The 20,094-nt window shown below is 38.3% G+C and overlaps 1 protein-coding gene and 2 long non-coding RNA genes across 13 annotated transcripts in view; 2 read left to right on the top strand and 1 right to left on the bottom strand.

The window, feature by feature from the left end:
- LOC127953353 (zinc finger protein 665) overlaps positions 1–20,094 on the bottom strand; it is a 376,772-nt gene that overhangs the window by 237,056 nt on the left and 119,622 nt on the right. The window contains exon 1 of one of the 4 annotated variants that reach the window (XM_052552567.1): positions 949–1,542. The exons of the other annotated variants lie outside the window; for them this stretch is intronic. Coding sequence (XP_052408527.1) covers positions 949–1,342 — 394 coding nt within the window. The 5' untranslated portion in view covers positions 1,343–1,542. Of the gene's footprint in view, positions 1–948; positions 1,543–20,094 lie in introns of those variants that run through there. 4 annotated transcript variants of the gene reach the window in all.
- On the top strand, positions 1,295–14,290 carry LOC127953469 (uncharacterized). Of its 8 annotated transcripts, none has more exons than XR_008153212.1 (7): positions 1,634–1,679; positions 2,369–2,895; positions 4,038–4,219; positions 4,282–4,498; positions 4,577–4,964; positions 10,552–11,458; positions 12,023–13,156. It is a non-coding gene; the product is annotated as an uncharacterized LOC127953469 (long non-coding RNA). The 8 variants fall into 8 exon arrangements; XR_008153211.1 differs by having other exon boundaries at positions 1,637–1,679; positions 10,552–10,662; positions 11,276–13,150; XR_008153206.1 differs by lacking the exon at positions 1,634–1,679 and adding an exon at positions 1,295–1,440 and having other exon boundaries at positions 10,552–14,290.
- Positions 15,221–16,950, top strand: LOC127953528 (uncharacterized). The gene is made up of 2 exons (XR_008153294.1): positions 15,221–16,029; positions 16,507–16,950. It is a non-coding gene; the product is annotated as an uncharacterized LOC127953528 (long non-coding RNA).

Raw genomic sequence — 20,094 nt, 5'->3', positions numbered from 1 at the left:
AAAGTATGCTTGTTCATATTTCCGCTCTTAGCAATGAAGAAAAGTGGAGTGGCATTTAATAGACAGAGCCGTAGATCGCTGACAAGCTACGCCATATCGCGTTCATTATCGAAGGCGATTCATCTGCGATAATGAACGCGATATTGCGTAGCTTATCAACGATCTACGGCTCTGTCTATTAAATGCCACTCCAATTATAAGCAGGTGATGGCGATTTTAGCGGTGGTCACGGAAGCAGCTTTACTGATTAGATGCGCATGATCATATCGTTAGATATATCGCCCAGCCCTATTTGAAACTTTAATATTAATTTATGCAATTGCAATGGCGTAGTTTCTTAAGCTCTATTGAACAAAAACTACTCCAATTCTAATGCTTGGAAGAGCCAGGATAATTATTTATATAAATCAGATTGGATTAATCTGGAATAAATCAGTAATATACACCTAAAGAGTTCTTGAGAGTCAGTAAAACATGTCCTCATTTTCATTTTTGGGTGAACTAAACCATTAATATCTTTCTTGCGGTGAACACAAAAGAAAAAAGATATTTTGAAGAATGTGGGTAACCAAACAGTAGCTGGTGCACATTTGATAGTAGAAAAAATACTGTTCAACTGTCTGGTAATACACATTATTCAAAATAACATTTATAATTGTGTATCATGGCCTTATTTCAGTGACTTAAAAAAAAATTCAGTAACCATAAATAAACGTTTTTTTTTTCTTCAAAAACACAAACATGTAACAGTCAACATCCATGCAGCACAGCATATTATAATTGCACAGACTGTGCTGATTATAGTGTTATCAGACTTAATTTGCTTAAACACACACGGGCGCGTCTACACAGAAATTATCCAGGGCTAAGAAAAAAAGAAAAAGAAGCTTTTTTTAAGCCTAATGTACCACAAACAGTCATTAAGGTGAATGAAGAATTAACACCAACCTCCTTGTTCCTCTTGTTTTATTTTAAAAGTTTCTGGTTCCTCGTGTTTTATTTCTGGTTCCTCTTGTTTTATTCTCCAGGTTTCTGGTTCCTCGTGTTTTATTCTCCAGGTTTCTGGTTCCTCGTGTTTTATTTCTGGTTCCTCTTGTTTTATTCTCCAGGTTTCTGGTTCCTCGTGTTTTATTTCTGGTTCCTCTTGTTTTATTCTCCAGGTTTCTGGTTCCTCGTGTTTCATTTCTGTTTCCTCGTGTTTTATTCTCGAGGTTTCTGGTTCCTCGTGTTTTATTCTCCAGGTTTCTGGTTCCTCGTGTTTTATTTCTGTTTCCTCGTGTTTTATTGTGCTGGTTTCTGGTTCACTCGTGTTCTCTTCTCTCTCTTCTTTTACAAACTCCATCTTCACAGCAGCAGATCTCAGTTCAGATGATAAACTCCTCCAGATATTCCTGCTCGCTTCAAAACTCAGTCACGACTGTGAGGACGAGATTATTACAGGTATTTACTGAACTGATTCAAAAACTGTATTTTGTTTTTAGAAAAATAACAGTTTGTATTAAAGCAGCACACCGACAATAACAACAACAGAGAGCGCGGTGAAACTGAACTTCTTCCTCTGAGGTTTAATTGTGTTTGTCAAACAAACTTGTGTGTCTAGCGCCTCCCGCTGGACTGGAGCGAAGCGACGAGAGGAAGAAAGACCTGCACTGCGTCCGAAATCGTATACTGCGTACTGGGTACATTTGAATTTGAATGTTCTACTCGACCTTAGAATGTGGGTAGTATGAATGGAACTCGGGCGTACTCATCACGTGACGTGCGTCTTCACAACAGCGCGAAAATGTAAAGAGCCCACTCGACTGCGCACTTGATCAGCAATTGTTTAATTAATTAATATTAATTATTGTAGTTGTTACTGCTTTCATCTGCGTTTTAACGTTGATAGGATCAACAGCTCAGAGGAGGAATAGGTCAGCTGCTTGTAGATCACGCCTTCGTCGACAGCTTATACAATGTTTATAAAATAGCATATAGTATAATCACCTATTTAGCTTGCAAATTTTACCTCAGAATAAGAAGAGATGTCTATGAACACCGTGACAGAGGTTGATTTAGATCAACGAAATTAAGTAGTTTGTTATGAATAATTAAAAATACACAGGACAAACAAGACACATGGAAAAATGAATAAACCTGAATTAATGCATGCATATATATATATATATATATATATATATATATATATATATATATATATATATATTGAGAGAGAGAGAGAGCGCGCGAAAGAGAAGAGAATGAATACAATATATACATAGGTCTGTGCTAAATAAATATTACATATAGATGAAATATATACATAATATATACAAAATAAATAATATATACATAATATTCTAAAAAATAAATGTATACACATTTACAGACTGTGAGCCCTACAACCTACTGCCACCTGAATGCTACTGTGCCAATGCTTCGACTATACTTTGAAGATGGATCTGACCATCGCCTCAGCCTCCGGCTTTCACGACAGTCCATCATGTCCATCATCGCTGCTTTGAAGTCAGACTCTGACCATGGCTGGGAAAAGGATATTGAGGTGCTGGTGTTCCTGTACTGGCTGGCTCATGCAGCATCATATCGGGTTGTATCTCTGGCCTTCGACATCCCAAAGGCCACAGTGCATGACATTGTGCACAGAATCAGCAGGGAAGTCGTCAGTATTTTGTATTCCCGACCCTGGACGACCTGGAGGAAGTGGGGGCAGGTTTTTGCTCAACTGGCTGGGTCTTCAGCTTTTTGCATGGTGGCTGGTGCAATAGACGGATTCCACATCCGGATCAAGCCACCAGCAAGTGAAGCCCCATGCTACTTCAACTGAAAGCTGTTCCACTCAGTCCAGCTGCAGTTCTTCACTGACCACAAGGGGAAGTTCATCGACATCTTTGTCAGGTATCCTGGGTCTGTGCACGATGCCAGGGTGCTGAAGAACAGCCCCATTTACACTGGCTGCCTTTATCCACCTGCAGAAAAATGCCTCCTTGGAGATGGTGGTTATCCCTGTTTGAGCACAGAATCCTGTACAGGCTCGCTTCAACTCAAAGCATGCTCGTGCACGTAACATTGTGGAGAGAGCCTTTGGGATGATGTAGACACACTATAAATAGTAATGTGTGTGTGGATGGGCATAGCCCAAAGGGTGTTGTGATGCGAAAAAAGTGCAGTAGCAGTATCTAGAGAGAGGTGGAGGTGCATAGCTACTGCTCACTGCCACTGGCAGCAGTTTTTCAGGGTTTCTGCAGGTTATATTTCTTCACGGCCCGGTGAAACACACCAATTTGAAAAACTAAATGGAATGCATAGTCGATATAAAAAACTTGTTGACGAGTAATTTCTTACTGCTAAATTCTGAAAAAAAAAAAACCAGGTGTTAATTATAGGACCTAAAAACTCTGCATGTATTAACATAGAACACTGTCTAAGACTTGATGGCTGCTCTATCAATTCTTCGTCATTAGTTAGGAACCTATGTGTGCTATTTGACAGAAATCTTTCCTTAGAAAGCCACGTTTCTAGCATTTGTAAAACTGTATTTTTCCATCACAAAAATATATCTAAATTATGGCCTATGCTCTCAATGTCAAATGCAGACATGTTAATCCATGCATTCATCACCTCAAGGTTCGATTATTGTAATTCTTTATTGAGTGGTTGTTCTTCACGCTTCGTAAACAAAAAGTCCAAAATGTAGCAGTAAGAGTTCTGACTAGAACCAGGAAGTATGACCATATTAGCCCGGTCCTGTCAACACTGCACTGGCTCCCTATCAAACATCATATAGATTTTAAAATATTGCTTATTACTTATAAATAAGCAATTGGTGAGATTATACGTCACTTCCTGTTTGTTGTTGGCGTCTGTACTGCGTTTGAGCTCCGTCACTATATTATTTTCATCGACATTTTTTAACTTAAAAATACATTTTATACACCATAGTTTACGTTTATATAACGTGTGAATATATCCTCTATTGTATTCTACAACAAAAACAATCAGAGTGCCTCGCTATCACTATTTTCATTTTGATCTCCCAGGTCCGCTATTGGCTTATAGCCCGTTAGCATCAGCAAGCATGGCGGATGAATGTCTCCACTCTGTGCAGCTCGAGCTCGAGGCCGTGGGGAAGCAGATTCGCGACCTGGAGGTAAGGCAGGCCCAGCTGAGAGAGTGGAGAGCCGCGCTGGAATCATCCCAGGCTGACGCTCACAAGTCCAGGGTAAGTATACAGCATGCTGTTAACAGTCAAACCACGTCTACTCCATGTGTTTCTCTGCACAGGCCCGGTGCACCCAGGACGCGATCTTCCCAGATGTCCTTCACTGCGACGCCGGGACACCACGGACCCTGGGTGCATCCACAGCGGAGGACGCGAGTCGGGCCCCGGGCGACGACTTCTCCGCCTCCTGCCTTTGAGATCTCCATCCGGAACCGCTTCGCTCCCCTCCACGAGACAGGACGCGACGCTGTGATCATCGGAGACTCCATCGTCCGACACGTAAGTGCTACGTTAGCCGAAAGTAAAGTGCACACTCCTTTTTTGCCTGGTGCTCGTGTTCTCAATGTTTCTGCGCAGATACCCGTGATCCTGAAGGCCGGCGAGAGCCCCAGAGCGGTCGTGCTTCACGCCGGGGTTAACGACACCACGCTGCGGCAGACGGAGATGCTGAAGAGGGACTTCAGCAGCCTGATCGAGACGGTTCGCAGCACGACGCCCGCGGCGACGAACAACGTCAGGACCACTGCCCACGTATCGACGAGGACACGAAAGGTTCAGTAGACTTTTTGCTTTAAATGAATGGTTGTTGTCATGGTGTAAAGAACAGAAACTGCTATTTGTTAATAACTGGAATCTTTTCTGGGAGCGTCCTAGACTGTTTCGCGCTGATGGTCTGCACCCCAGCAGAGGCGGAGCAGAGCTGCTCTCGGACAACATCTCCAGGACATTTCACTCCATGTGACTAGTAAGTCAATTCTCAAATAACTATTATGATGAGTTTTGTTCCACCCACTTAAATGATAAAAGTACTTGCACTGTAAAACCTATTAAGGATGTGTCTGTTCCCCGAATAGTGAGGTAAATATATAAATATAAAAAAAAAAATCTTATCGCAATTAAACCAGAAAAATGTTAAGTAAATGAACAAAAAACAATGTTTTAAGTTTGGGCTCATAAATATTAACTACACACCCAAAGCAGTTAATGTAAATGAAATGATCACAGATTATAGTTTTGATGTACTCTGCTTGACTGAAACCTGGCAAAAACCAAATGATTATTTTGGTCTAAATGAGTCTACTCCACCAAACTAACTGTTATAAACATGAGCCCCGTCAGACTGGTCGTGGCGGAGGTGTTGCAACAATATATAGTGATATTCTCAATGTTACCCAGAAAACAGGATACAGGTTTAACTCTTTTGAAATATTTCTGCTAAATGTTACTCTGTCAGACATGCAAAAGAAATCTAATGTATCTCTTGCTCTGGCTACTGTGTATAGACCACCAGGGCCGTATACAGAATCCTAAAAGAATTTGCAGATTTCCTCTCAGACCTTCTAGTTACAGTCGATAAGGCGCTAATCATGGGAGATTTTAATATTCACGTTGATAATACAAATGATACATTAGGACTTGCGTTTACTGACCTAATAAACTCTATTGGAGTCAAGCAAAATGTCACCGGGCCCACTCATCGTTTTAATCATACACTAGATTTAATTATATCTCATGGAATCGATCTTACTGCTATAGATATTGTACCTCAAAGTGATGATATTACAGACCATTTCCTTTTATCGTGCATGCTGCGTATAACTGATAGTAACTATGTCTCAGCATTACCGTCTGTGCAGAACTATTGTTCCAGCCACCAAAGAAAGATTCGCAAATAACCTGCCTGATCTATCTCAACTGCTGTTTGTACCCAAAAATACGCATGAATTAGACGAAATGACTGACAACATGGGCACAATTTTCTCTAAACATTCGAAACTGTTGCCCCCATCAAATTGAAAAAGGTTACAGAAAAACATACTGTGCCATGGTATAACAGTAATACTCACTCTCTCAAGAAAGAAACTCGTAGTCTTGAACGCAAATGGAGAAAAACTAACTTGGAAGTTTTTAGAATTGCATGGAAAAACAGTATGTCCAGCTATAGACAGGCTCTAAAAACTGCTAGGGCAGAGCATATACACAAACTCATTGAAAATAACCAAAACAATCCAAGGTTTTTATTTAGCACAGTGGCTAAATTAACAAATTACCAGACGCCACCAGATTCAAATATTCCACCAACGTTAAATAGTAATGACTTTATGAATTTCTTCACTGATAAAATATTTAACATTAGAAATACAATAGTGATTCTACAGCGTCTAACACTTCAGTTTCATCCATCGCACCCAAAAATAAACTGCAATGGTTTACAACCATAGGACAACCATAGGACAGGAAGAGCTAAATAATCTTTATAATAAAAAAACTTATCACTGTATCTAAACCAACAACATGTTTATTAGATCCTGTACCCACTAAATTACTGAAAGAGTTGTTACCTGTAGCTTAAGAACCGCTTCTCAATATCATTAACTCGTCGTTATCTTTAGTTCACATCTTAAAACCATTCAAGCTGGCGGTTATCAAGCCTTTTATTAAGAAACCAAAACTAGATCCTAGTGTACTGGCAAATTATAGGCCTATTTCAAATCTTCCATTTATGTCAAAAATGAAAAAGTTGTGTCTGCTCAATTGAGCACCTTCCTGCATAAAAATGATCTGTATGAAGAATTTCAGTCAGGTTTCAGGCCCCACCATAGCACAGAAACTGCACTTGTTAAAATTACAAATGACCTGCTCCTTGCGTCAGATCAAGGCTGCATCTCATTTCTAGTCTTACTTGATCTTAGTGCTGCGTTCGACACCATTGATCATGACATACTCATAGATCGATTACAAAACTATACAGGTATTCAAGGGCAGGCTCTGAGATGGTTTAGATCCTACCTGTCTGATCGCTAGCATTTTGTTTACTCAAATGGGGAGTCATCTCATTTATCATCAGTAAAATATGGAGTGCCACAAGGATCCGTCCTAGGTCCCCTTCTATTTTCAATATACATGTTGCCCCTTGGTAATATTATTAGAAAATACGGAATTAGCTTCCACTGTTATTCTGATGATACTCAGCTATATATCTCAACGAGACCAGATGAAACTTCTCAATTATCTAAGCTAACAGAGTGTGTTAAAATTGTAAAAGATTTGATGACAAATAATTTTCTCCAATTAAATTCGGATATGACATTAATTAAGATATTAATTATTGGACCAAAAAACACTACACAGAATCTTGTAGATTACAATTTGCAACTAGACGGATGTACTGTTACTTACTCTACAGTCAGAAATCTGGGTGTCATATTAGACAGCAATTTGTCTTTTGAGAATCATATTTCCAATGTTACAAAAACTGCATTCTTCCATCTTCCAACATTGCCAAGCTACGAAAAATGTTATCTGTTTCTGATGCAGAAAAGCTAGTTCATGCATTCATGACCTCTAGACTGGACTATTGTAATGCACTTTTAGGTGGTTGTCCTGCTTCTTCAATCCTTACCAGGTCAAGAAAATATGATCATATTACCTCAATTTTACAGTCTCTGCACTGGCTACCTATTAAAGGGGGGGTGAAATGCTTGTTTTCACTCAATATCCTGTTAATCTTGAGTACCTATAGAGTAGTACTGCATCCTTCATAACTCCAAAAAGTCTTTAGTTTTATTATATTCATAAGAGAAAAATAGTCTGTACCGATTTTTCCCGGATAAACACGACCGGCTGGAGTTGTGACGTGTGGGCGGAGCTAAAGAATCACGAGCGCGAGTAGGCTTTTGCGTTGAGAGCATGTGGAAGCTGTGACATTACCGTGAGTAGGGATGCACCGAATATTCGGCCACCGAAAATTTTCGGCCGAAAATGGCCTTTTCGGTTTTCAGCCGATATACTTTTATCACCATCAAGCGCAGGAGACAGATCAGAGCGCAGAAAAAAAGACTCGTCTCTGCACCAGATGAGTGGCATGAACCCTTGTTGTCTGATATGTTCAGCTCAGCAAGAAAGTGCCTCAAATAATAATAATTCGTTGGCTATTTTGTTCTTAGGCTACATTATGTGACATATATATATATATATATATATATATATATATATATATATACATAATATCAGATTGTAGCCATATTTCTGCTAGATTTCTGCTTTAATTTGATAAAAATGTTTATTTATGCCCTGGCCCTGTATTTAAATACACTCTCTCAAATATTTCTCAAATGTCAGGCAGATGACAAGCTCAACTGCTCAACAGCTAGATGGTTATCTGTCTGAAGTCCCCATCCCCAGAAGTGATAACGGTCTTGCCAACTGGAGAAGTAATGCACTTTCTAGTCCTACAGAGAAAAATTTCAAATACACTTCACCTAAATGCACTTTGTTTTTATGAGAGAACAGTTCATTTTAAAACCTTTCTGCAGGCCAGTAGGCCTGTATATAATTATTTAATATACACATGAGTGGGATACATTTTTAGTTTGAATTTTATTTTATACTGTGCATTGTTGCAATGTGTTTAATAAATATTTGCATAATTTGTAATTATGTATTTTTTTTTTTTTTCATAAGTTATGTAATTGTAATTATCTTTGAAACTTTAATATTAATTTATGCAATTGCAATGTCTTAATTTTAGTAAAGTTAGTACACGGTCATAGCAAAAAATGCAATGGTACTAATAATTGGCATAATTTCTTTCGGTGTTTCGGTTTCGGTTTTCGGCCTTGGTTTTCTCTTTTTCGGTTTTCGGTTTCGGCCAAGAATTTTCATTTCGGTGCATCCCTAACCGTGAGGGAAAAAAACCATCATCCAAAACAAACCATGGCTAACAGTCAGATTCAGCCGTTTATTTATGATCCAGAATCAGATCCCGAGGCTGAAACTGAACGAGAGCAGCAGCAGCAACGACTCGCTCCGAGCGGGGCTCGAATCCGATATGCAAATCCGGCGTCAAACTGGGCCTTGTTTGTAAAACAAGCATCTTCGAAATGCAGGGAACAAACAAAAACACTTGCACTCCGTTGATGCTATGTAAAAACAAACTCCATCCACTGGTCCCTTGATGCTGTTTTTTTTTTTTGGTAATCTGTGCAGGGTTGTCTTGCCCTGGCAACCAAAAACACACTTCTTTTGTGACAATTCGCGACGCTCTCGTTCTGATCAGTGAATGTCTGTTGTGCTCTCAGTGCTCTGCTCTACGGGAGCGCGCACTCTTCCGGCAGACGTGCCCTTAGGACCCATATAAGGAAATTCCGCTCCATCTAACGTCACACAGAGCCATACTCGAAAAAAGCTTTCTGAAACTTGTGACAAACCAGGAGGAGTATTTTTGGAACAAAAATACTCCTTCAAACGTACAACTTAATTTTTTAAACTTTGTCCATGTTTAGCATGGGAATACAACTCTTTAACATTGTAAAAAAACTCAGTATACATGAAATAGCATTTCACCCCCCCTTTAAGTTCCGTATCAGTTACAAATGATCATTACTTACCTATAAGGCCCTAAATGGTTTAGCTCCTGCGTGCCTAACTAGCCTTCTACCACGTTACAACCCATCACGCACCCTAAGGTCACAAAACGCTGGACTTTTGGTAGTTCCTAGGATAGCAAAGTCCACTAAAGGAGGTAGAGCTTTTTCACATTTGGCTCCCAAACTCTGGAATAGCCTTCCTGATAATGTTCAGGGTTCAGACACACTCTCTCTGTTTAAATCTAGATTAAAAACACATATCTTTCGCCAAGCATTCGAATAATGTATCTCTTAAATTGTGAGTGTAGTTGCATCTGATCAAATGTGCATTTTTTATTCATTAGCTTGGGTTAAACTAATTTTACTTTGATGGATCAGCAGCTATGCTAATGATGTCTCTATTTTGTTTCTATGTTTTGCCACGGGATTTACATCCCGTGTTAACTAGGATTTACACAAGCTCCAGATATATTATATATTTATATATATATATAAAACATAAATGCTGTTCTTATGAACTTTGTATTCATTTAAGAAACTGAAAAGATTGTACTCGGCTGTTTTCAACATAACATAACAACAACAATAGTAATAATAATAATAATAACAAATTTTTCTTGAGCAGTAAATCATCATATTATTCTGATTTCTGAAGATCAAGTGACACTGAAGACTGGAGGAATGATGCTGACCATTCAGCTGCACATCATAGCAATAAAATACAGTATATATTCAAATCTATAGCCTTCCTGATAATGTTCGAGTTTCAGACACACTCTCTCTGTTTAAATCTAGATTAAAAACACATCTCTTTCGCCAAGCATACGAATAATGTATCTCTTAAATTGCGAGTGCATTATTATTCTTTATCTTTGGTTAAACTAATTAATTTTGCTTTGTTGGATCAGCAGCTATGCTAATGATGTCTCTATTTGTTTCTATGTTTTGCCACGGGATTTACAGAAGCTCCAGTCTGGATCCAGAACACCTGAGAAGAGATGATGCTGACCCTCAGAGGACCCCAGATGATGCTAACCCTGAATCAACAAACAGAACTAACAAATATTGCTACAAGTGTGACTGCATCATATAACAATTATTATTTAATAATATTAATAATGTTCATCGTCTAGCTGACTACGTCTTGTATTAATTTTTTCTAAAAATCCTGTCAAACGTGCACAAACTGACAGTCACCATCATAAGCTACTACTAAATATTGTAGAAACATAATTTTCTGTAAAGTTGCTTTATAACGATTCGTATTGTAAAAAGCGCTATACAAATAAACTTGAATTGAATTGAATTGAATTATAAAGCCCTGAATGGTTTAGCACCTCAGTATTCAGGGTTTCTGCAGGGTTTAATCAGTCAAATGTAAGACTTTTTAAGACCTTTTTATGACCATTAGCATTTTAATTAATGACCTACACGAATTACGATAAATAACTTCAGTCATTAAAAATCCTTTCAAAAGTATTTTTTTTTTATTTTTGACTTTCATTGAAAGTAACAAGTTTTATTATTTAAAGAGTTATTCTATTATTTCTTAAGATTAAGAAACTGAAGCCTTCGCCTTCTTTTTCTTGAGGATCAAGAACACAGAAACACTTAACAATTGTAACATTGTAAAGTAACATTGTAAATTAACAATTATTTTATGGCATTACTTTCTGTTTGGTCACAGTATTCAACACCCACAGGCAGGGGCGTGACTCTAAGCAGTATGATACAGTATGTTCGGAGTTCGCGTGGGTTTCTGTGAAAGTCCTTCTGACAAGTCTGTATGCTGCCGCATGGACCTTGTAGTTCTGGAACGATGTGATACCAGTGTGATACCACCCAGATTCCTCATTCAGAACTACAACAGGTGAAACAAATTAATGCCATTGCCGCTGCGAGCGCATTTTGATGGAAGAACAAATTAATGGACTAGCATATCAATTTAAGACATGGCCAAATGTCTTTTATGACCTTGTATGGAAAATCTGACGTTTTTATGACTTTATATAGCCTTAAATTCTTATTGTTAAATTTATGATTTTTGTATGGCCCCGCGGAAACCCTGAGTATTTGAATGAGCTCCTGTTACATTATAATCCTCCATGTCCACGGTGTTCTCAAAACTCAGGCAATTTGATAATACCTAGAATATCAAAATCAACTGCGGGTGGCAGAACCTTTTCCTATTTGGCGACTAAACTCTGGAATAATCTACCTAACACTGTTCGGGTGGCAGACCCATCTCTTTAACCTGGCTTACACATAACATACTAATATGCTTTTAATATCCAAATCCGTAAAAGGATTTTTAGGCTGCATTAATTAGGTAAACCGGAACCGGGAACACTTCCCATAAAACCCAATGTACTTGCTACATTATTAGAAGAATGGCATCTACGCTAATATTAGTCTGTTTCTCTCTTGTTCCGAGGTCACCCTGGCCACCAGATCCAGTCTGTATCCAGATCAGAGGGTCACTGCAGTCACCCGGATACAGTACGTATTCAGACCAGATGGTGGATCAGCACCTAGAAAAGACCTCTACAGCCCTGAAAGACAGCGGAGACCAGGACAACTAGAGCCCCAGATACAGATCCCCTGTAAAGACCTTGTCTCAGAGGATCACCAGGACAAGACCACAGGAAACAGATGATTCTTCTGCACAATCTGACTTTGCTGCAGCCTGGAATCGAACTACTGGTTTCATCTGGTCAGAGGAGAACTGGCCCCCCAACTGAGCCTGGTTTCTCCCAAGGTTTTTCTCTCCAATCTGACATCGATGGAGTTTTGGTTCCTTGCCGCTGTCGCCTCTGGCTTGCTTAGTTGGGGTCACTTCATCTACAGCGATATCATTGACTTGATTGCAAATAAATGCACAGTCACTAAAAGTAAGTAAGTAAGTAGCCCTTTATTGTCACTAGTCACAAGTACCAGCGAAATTAGCCATCAACCTGTCCATACATACAGAACATACATACAATGGGCTAGACAGAACAGGAAGACAGGGAATTGAGGAAGAAATACAGCATAACATTAGGAAAGTGAGGAGAACCAACACCCATACTATGCTCCTTTTGGAGTACAGTATGGGAACATGAAAAAACACCTCAGCAACAAAAGCACATAATCACCATAAACACACGACTTTGCAACTGGGGACAGAAATTGGGGGGGGGTCGAGGTAATCCAGTGCAGGCAGCAGCCATCCTAACCTGCAGCTAAAAAGCGCTGGTCACAGACCCGCTTGACAGACTGGCGGTATGAAGCAGCGAAGGCGAGGGATGGGGGTGGGGAGGTGAGTGCATATCTGTATATGTGTAAGAGTTTGTGTATTAGTAGGCCTGGAGAGTTGCGATTGTCTTGTTGGGGATAACAGTTCAAAACCCAAGGACCAGGTGTTGTCGTAATGAAGACCAGGAGTCAGAGATGAGTTCAATTAATAATAATAATTTTACTTAAAGGAAATAGTTTGCAGTTTAATCGGCAGAAGTCAGCGTCAATACTCTCGCAGGAGTCCGCAAGCTGCTCTGCCGTACAATACAAAATCAGTCATAGTTATACTCCAGACAAAGACTTTAGTTGCATCAAACCGCTGGTCAGCAGCAATCTGATTGGTTCCAAAACCTAGATAAACTTAGACAATCTTCACATATGGGCATACACATCTTCAGCATATCTCCAGTGATTATAGCAGGCGTCAGCACGGTTGAAGAAGACACCTCATCCTAGGTCTGGAATCCAGCAATGTCAGCCGCATCACTTTATGGGCGCACACACACACAAACCTTATCTGCTATTTCCAAGGTTCTCTAGCACTGGCAAGTCTTTTTATCACTACGGTTGGTTACACACACAAAGCAGGCTGACATTAATCTTGAAGAATAGAAATACAGGATAAAACAGAGTTCTTAATATCTAATGTACATTTGGACATGTTAGAATACTGCATGTCTCCCTCGTAGTACATAGAAGAGGCCCCCTGGTCCTTTTTAGCTGACCTTGTGACCCTAGGAGAAAGAATACTCACACACGTTCATGACATGTAAAACCTGACACTTCTAGGAAGAAATAATATGTTTCTGAGTATGCATGCATCAATCTATAGTGTATAGATGGCTTTCTTCATTTCATCACATCATACAACAATCTTGGAGGTTAAATACTGATCAAACACTTGATTAATAATTACACAATATTAATGAGATAATATATTTTGAAAAAAGGATATAATCAGCGGCAGAATCTCCATCCTCTCCCTCAGTCTCTAGATGCCTCAGTCCGCAGATTATACAGCGTAACAGCAAGTTGCCATGGAGACAGCCTTGGTCAGGTCCTAGACAGAGTCAACAACAATCAGCAGGTGTCTTTGGGAAATAGGTTGAGGAACGCGGAGCGTCTCGTTGCCATGCTTTCCAAGGGGAAAATTTGTTATCCAGCCAAGGCCAAGCTGGGAGTGGAGCCGAAAGAAGATAAGATACCAGTTGTTTTGGTCTAGTAGCCGCATTCCAATTTAACGGTCACTGTGATTGTCTTTTTTGGTCTCCAAATCCTCCATCTCCCTTTCCAAAGCCGAGAGCTTCACTGTGATGTTACCCATATTGCGGTTAATATTCTCAGTCTCAATGCTGACCGCTCTGCCCACTGCTTCAATCATGACGGGCAGCCTTGTGAGGCTTTGGACAGCTGTTCCCACCTTCTTAATTTTTTTTCCATAACCTAGGGCAAGGCCCAATGATCCAATACCTGATATCATGGTTCCGAATAGCTAGATTAGAGTCCTGCAAATTTGTCTGAAACGGGTGAAAAATATCCAACTGTGTCGGATACGGGTGCGGGTCGGGTCGGACACAGGGAAACACGGGTCTAAACACGGGTACAAAACAGTCACGTGCAAACGTTAAAATTGGCCTACGTTCCAGTTTAAAAAAAAAAAAATCACCATGGCGCGAACCCCAAAAATAACCATGGTTTTATTATAGTAAAACTGTAGTAACCCATGGTTTTTTTGGCGTACTGACTGCCATTTGTAAAACCACAGATTTACTACAAATACCATGGTTAAACTATGGTTAATATAGCAAAACCATGGTTAATTTGTGGTTACCATGGTTTAACTACAGTAACCATGGTTTTTTGGTTTTATTTGTAGTAAAACCATGGTTAATTTTCGTAAGGGACGGCTGCATGAGTCATAGTTAACAGACGTTAAGATCAGTTATGATCAGCCAGCTGTTTTTTTTCCGTTGTTTTTGTTTTCCGTTCATATATATATATACAGAATCTGAATTAAAATGTGTTTGATTTAAGCCTATTTTAAAATTTGTGTCATAAAATTATATTGCGCATAACGCGATCGTTATAAAGGTGTTTAAACAACAATACACTTCCACTTGCATGTATTTGACAATCGGAATATCAGATATTTCATTCCATAGCTAACACATTTGTGAATATGGGCCTAATCTAGGCTATCCAGGGTTGTTTTTTTTTACTTTGTGCAGCTCATTTACGCGTGCTCTGGCGCAGATCCGCCTCTCGCGATGCCCAGCTTTGAACGATTAATAAATGACTTCCCAGCAAACATTGGTCCGACAGCGACGTCGTGTGGCCGGCCAAAAATAGTGGACGGCATAAATCGGTAGAAATATGTAACACAGAACATTTCCTAAAAATGCATTCAGATATGTTTGTACACGTTTATAGTTCTATGGGGTTTCATGTATAATTGTTTCTTTGACTTTTAGATACGTGTAGTTCAATATTTACCCGCGTTGTGAATCGGTTGTGAGAGGACGTCACCTAGTGACGTCATTTACACGTACGTTACACGTCCATCATGACCCTCTGTGAAATCCTTGTGGAATATGCAAAAGCTGTGCTTACACCTTGATTAATACTGCAATAATTAATTAAAGTGCACCAAGTAGTTTTTAAGAGGTTTTAAAGAGGTTGTGAATTGACGTCCACTGACGTCTTTTACACGTCTCGTCATGGTTTGTGAAAAGATGTCCAAGCAAGACATCTAAAGTAAATATAATCACTTTATCTTGTTTATAAAAATATATAATCACAAAGAGACCAGTGTGGTTAAGTGATTGCAAAGCAATGCTGCAATTTAGTCATTATTTCAACCTGTTTTATGTATTTGTTGTTATTATTTTTATTGAATCTATGCATATACATGTAAAACAGATAAATACCCGGTCACAATTTCGGTCTGAGTTGAATGTAATTGCCAAAACGGTGCTGCCAAGATGTAGACACAAAATATACTAATATATTTCGTGTAATTACAAAATCCCGCGATATGATAGATTATCTCGCGAGATCTCGCTTTCTCCCGGAAGTTCCGGTATATTGAGCAGGCAACCACGAGGAGGAGAGGACTCGAAGAGGACTGAGATGTATCGATATAAATTATATAAAATCTACTGTTGTGTAAGTACATTTTGTATTATTTGATTAACGTGCTTGGGTTTTACTTGTTTGACAAAAAGGAACCGAGAGAAATGATGCCTACATTGTCAACTGAAATTCACTGAGTATGGCTAAAATTAGCTAATGTTAGAAGGCTAAAAGTTACTTATATTGATGTAATTTTTATTGGCACGCTTTAATTAATTATTCAGAAATGTCCTGTTCACCTTTTATCACAGTTACACCTCTAAACGTTAGTTAAGGGTGTTTCTCAAGGGCATCACATTAAAGCATAACACCTTTTGCACAATAAAAATAAAATCTAATGCTTGTTGATTACATTTTTTTCTAATGTTTCATTCATGATTCATTCATCTTGTTCAAAGGTTTTTTTTTAGCTGTAGACCATAAAGATATTTTGAAAATAAGTGCATGTCATTTATCTCAAATTTTTTATTTTATTTATAAAAAAAAAAAACATGTATTCTCTTCCCTCAGATGCTGTGAAGAGGTGGAGACTCTGAATGGGATGCAGCAATGACAGAACAACTGAAGCTTGCTCCGGGAAGAGATGGGGGTGGAGGTTACAAGAAATGAGCCAAACAACTGTAGTGTGTTTTAAGGGATAGTTCACCCAAAAATGAAAATAGTCATAATTTTCTCACCCTCATGTTACGATCATAATAATTTTTCCTACAGTGGCAGTTAATGGATTGTGAGATCTGCTTGGTTACAAACATTCTTCCAAATATCTTTGTGTTTATAAGACAACTGTGTAAGTCAATGACAAGATTAAAAAAGAATTGATAAAAAGAAACCATCTTTTAACATTCTAGTAGAAAACATTCTCAGAAATGTAATATTTGAATTCATGTCGGTTCTATGCAGTTTAAAATCATTTACACCACTTTGATTTTATAAATAGCAATGATTTCAAACATATTTTATGATGAGGGTCTTATGTTTTATGATTTTCTTGTCACATGACAACAATGGCTCCTGCAAGGTGTTTATGCCACATGTTCAAATATTAATAATATTCTTAATATTATATGATTAAAGTATTTTAAAATAAATGCAATTAATATTGAGTTATAATATTATATATTAAAAACATTAATAAACAAACACTGTGCAAATATACATTTTTAACAATAATAATGGACTTTGAGTATTTCTGCACTTTTTATTCAGTGATGCCCCTCATTAAATCATATTTGTGATGAAAAAAATGGTAGGCCTGTAAACTTATTTCAGAAATCCAAAATGGATACAAAGATAACATTGAAAAACACATTTTTAAATAGATTATCATCTTGAAGATTCTTATTTGTCATTGTCCCAGTAAAGCAAACATGAAAACAATATTGTCAGAACACAGAAAAGTATACAGGTTTGAAACGTGGGTGAGTAAATGAAAGAATTTTCCCTTTATATAATAATTCAGTATTTTGTAATTAGTATTTTAGTTTGGTTAACAGATGCTAAACTTTTCAAAAACAATAAAATGTGCTAAATCAGAACATGCTTCTTTTTTTGCACATGTCCACAAATAATGTGTTATTGTTAGTGATGTACACGTGATTAAGATGTTTTATGGACGTTCATGTCTGACTGGACCGATCTTGAACTTTTGTCAAAATGTGTTAAACCTCAAGACATAATTGATTGCCTTGCACGATGTTACACAGTGGGTGTGTGATTATTTTATATGCAGGCTTATATATATATATACACTTAAAATATGCAGCAACGCATTTAAAAATCCAGAAGACAACGACGTCCAGAAATCGGCGCATTTAGACGTCCAGAAGACGACACATTTAGACGTCCAGGGACGTGCAGAAAAGACGTGCAGTTCACGTCTAAAAGACGTCAAAGACGTCGGTTCAACTTTCATTTTGGAACTATTTTTCAACCATGACGGGACGTCTCGGATGGACGTCTTTTCAACGGTCAAAAGACGTCCGAATGTTTGCTGGGTTGAAGCACAACCTCAGACAGTGGTATGATTCGCTCTTTTGTTGTTCTGTTTTCTTTCAGGATCAAAAATACAACAAATGAAAGCGTTTATCTGTATTTCCGACTGATGAGAACTATGCATTAATAAATCAGTCAATTTTGTATTTTATTATGAGATATTTTATTGTAGCCCTCCTGCCGGGTCGTCTCTAAACGTGGCTCACAAGATAGCTATCTGGCTAAGGGATCTTTACTTTATCCGCTACCCCAGTAAAGGCACACTTCTCTTACAGTTACAGTACCAATATAACCCAGATCTCAGATCTTAACCTATGTTTTCTATTTGGAACTAAAAAAAATGTGTTTACACTTAACTATGGAAATACAAATATTTCACAGGAAAAATTAAATAGCAAGTGTTTTTTTTTTCACCAGAAATCAAACAAAATTATACCAGATCAATAAACATATATTTATTTATTTTCCTCTGAACTATTTTTGTCTTTGTGTGATTTTTCTCTTCTTGAATGATCAAATTCACAAAGTCACAAAATCAACAGCAATAAATTCAAATAATCACTGTTCCCCCAAAACAAAACAAAAATACAATGAATAAGGTAACACTTTGAATTTTACCCAGCTGGGATTTTCAGTACACCGATGGCGCGCTAGTTGGAGCTCTTTTGATGCAAAACCAATGTACTCACGAATCCAGGAAACACAAAATTCCAATTTCAGAATAGAAACCTCTAATTTTCACGTCCTGACGAGATGATAAACAGCAACCCCGTCGTGTCCCGTGAAGACGTTGAGTGGATGTCGATTAACTCTTGAGATGGATCCGCTAAAGTCCATGCAGTGCTCCAAATCTTGACTCGACGGTCTCTGTTTCTTAACGAAAATATGCACGCACTTGCCTCCTAACTACGCACACAACGGTGATACTTTTTTTTTCTCCACTGAACTAATAAAATAAAACACGAGTATATTCTTCCGGATTTCAACCAAATTACCCAATTTATTATAACTGCATCACTGAACTTGAGAAATGAAACACGGGATTATTCTTCCGGATGAATTCTCACTCTAATAAAACAAATAAACGGAATAAAAAAACTTTGATTCTCTCACGTGCTATGCTCGTGCATAAATTTGACTCACACGGAGTTGAAGTGTGCAGCCTCTTTCCAAACTCCCTCAAAATGTTCTTGCGTGCTGCCAGCTGCAAACCTGATGCGTGACACAGTCACACAAGCAACTCACGCAACTTTAGTCACTGGCCTGCCACTCAAAATGTCCGTGAGCGTTGACTCACTGCCAGTTTTTTTTTTCCGCTGCGAACACTCCTTTCCCTCCCACGAGCTTCCTCTCGTTCTCCTCTGCGACCCCTCCCCTCTTGAACTTGAGAGGTCAAAGTCCACAGTTCTCAACGCAAATATGACGTTCTCAAGAAAACAGTCCTTGTATGACTTTTTTTTTTCACATATGCACATTTTAAACCTTTCAGAAACATTATATATAAAAATACATTATATATAAAAAAAACAAAATCCATCAAACATTTGTTTGCATATGAATGCACACCAATAAAAATGTGACATACAAATTATGACATTCTCTTGTCTCTTCTTTTTTTTTCTACTACAGTTTTACTTTTGAAACTCAAACATTTTCAGGGCTCTACATTCTCCCCCCACCAAGAATCGTTATGTCCTCATAACGAGAGAAACAAAGGAATCACATACAGTCCCTTCAGTAACTTTTTTTTTTTTACATTTCAATATCTCAACTCTTTTCCCAGACAGTTTGAGACACTTATACACTTTTCAATTGAATGAGCAAGATAATGTCACAATAGATCCATGTCTATACTGAAGGAAATCACTCACATTAGCGTCTAGTAGGAAAATCAACTGAACAGGTACTCAACCTTCTCGCAGGTACTTTCAACCATAAAAAGACAGTAGAACAGTATCTAACAGGATTTACGACTTTAGTTTGAGAAACGGCAGGCTCAAATTTTGGCTCCCCAAGAGTATCATATGTAAACCTCTTAGGCACAATTCTCTCTCTATGAGACCTTCTGTAATCTTCAGTTACATCAGCAGAGATACCTTGCGTTAC

Source organism: Carassius gibelio, chromosome B3 (assembly GCF_023724105.1).
Source record: "Carassius gibelio isolate Cgi1373 ecotype wild population from Czech Republic chromosome B3, carGib1.2-hapl.c, whole genome shotgun sequence".
Lineage (NCBI taxonomy): Eukaryota > Metazoa > Chordata > Actinopteri > Cypriniformes > Cyprinidae > Carassius > Carassius gibelio.
The sequence above is the reverse complement of the archived record's forward strand: the minus strand, read 5'-3'. Positions and strand labels throughout refer to the sequence as shown.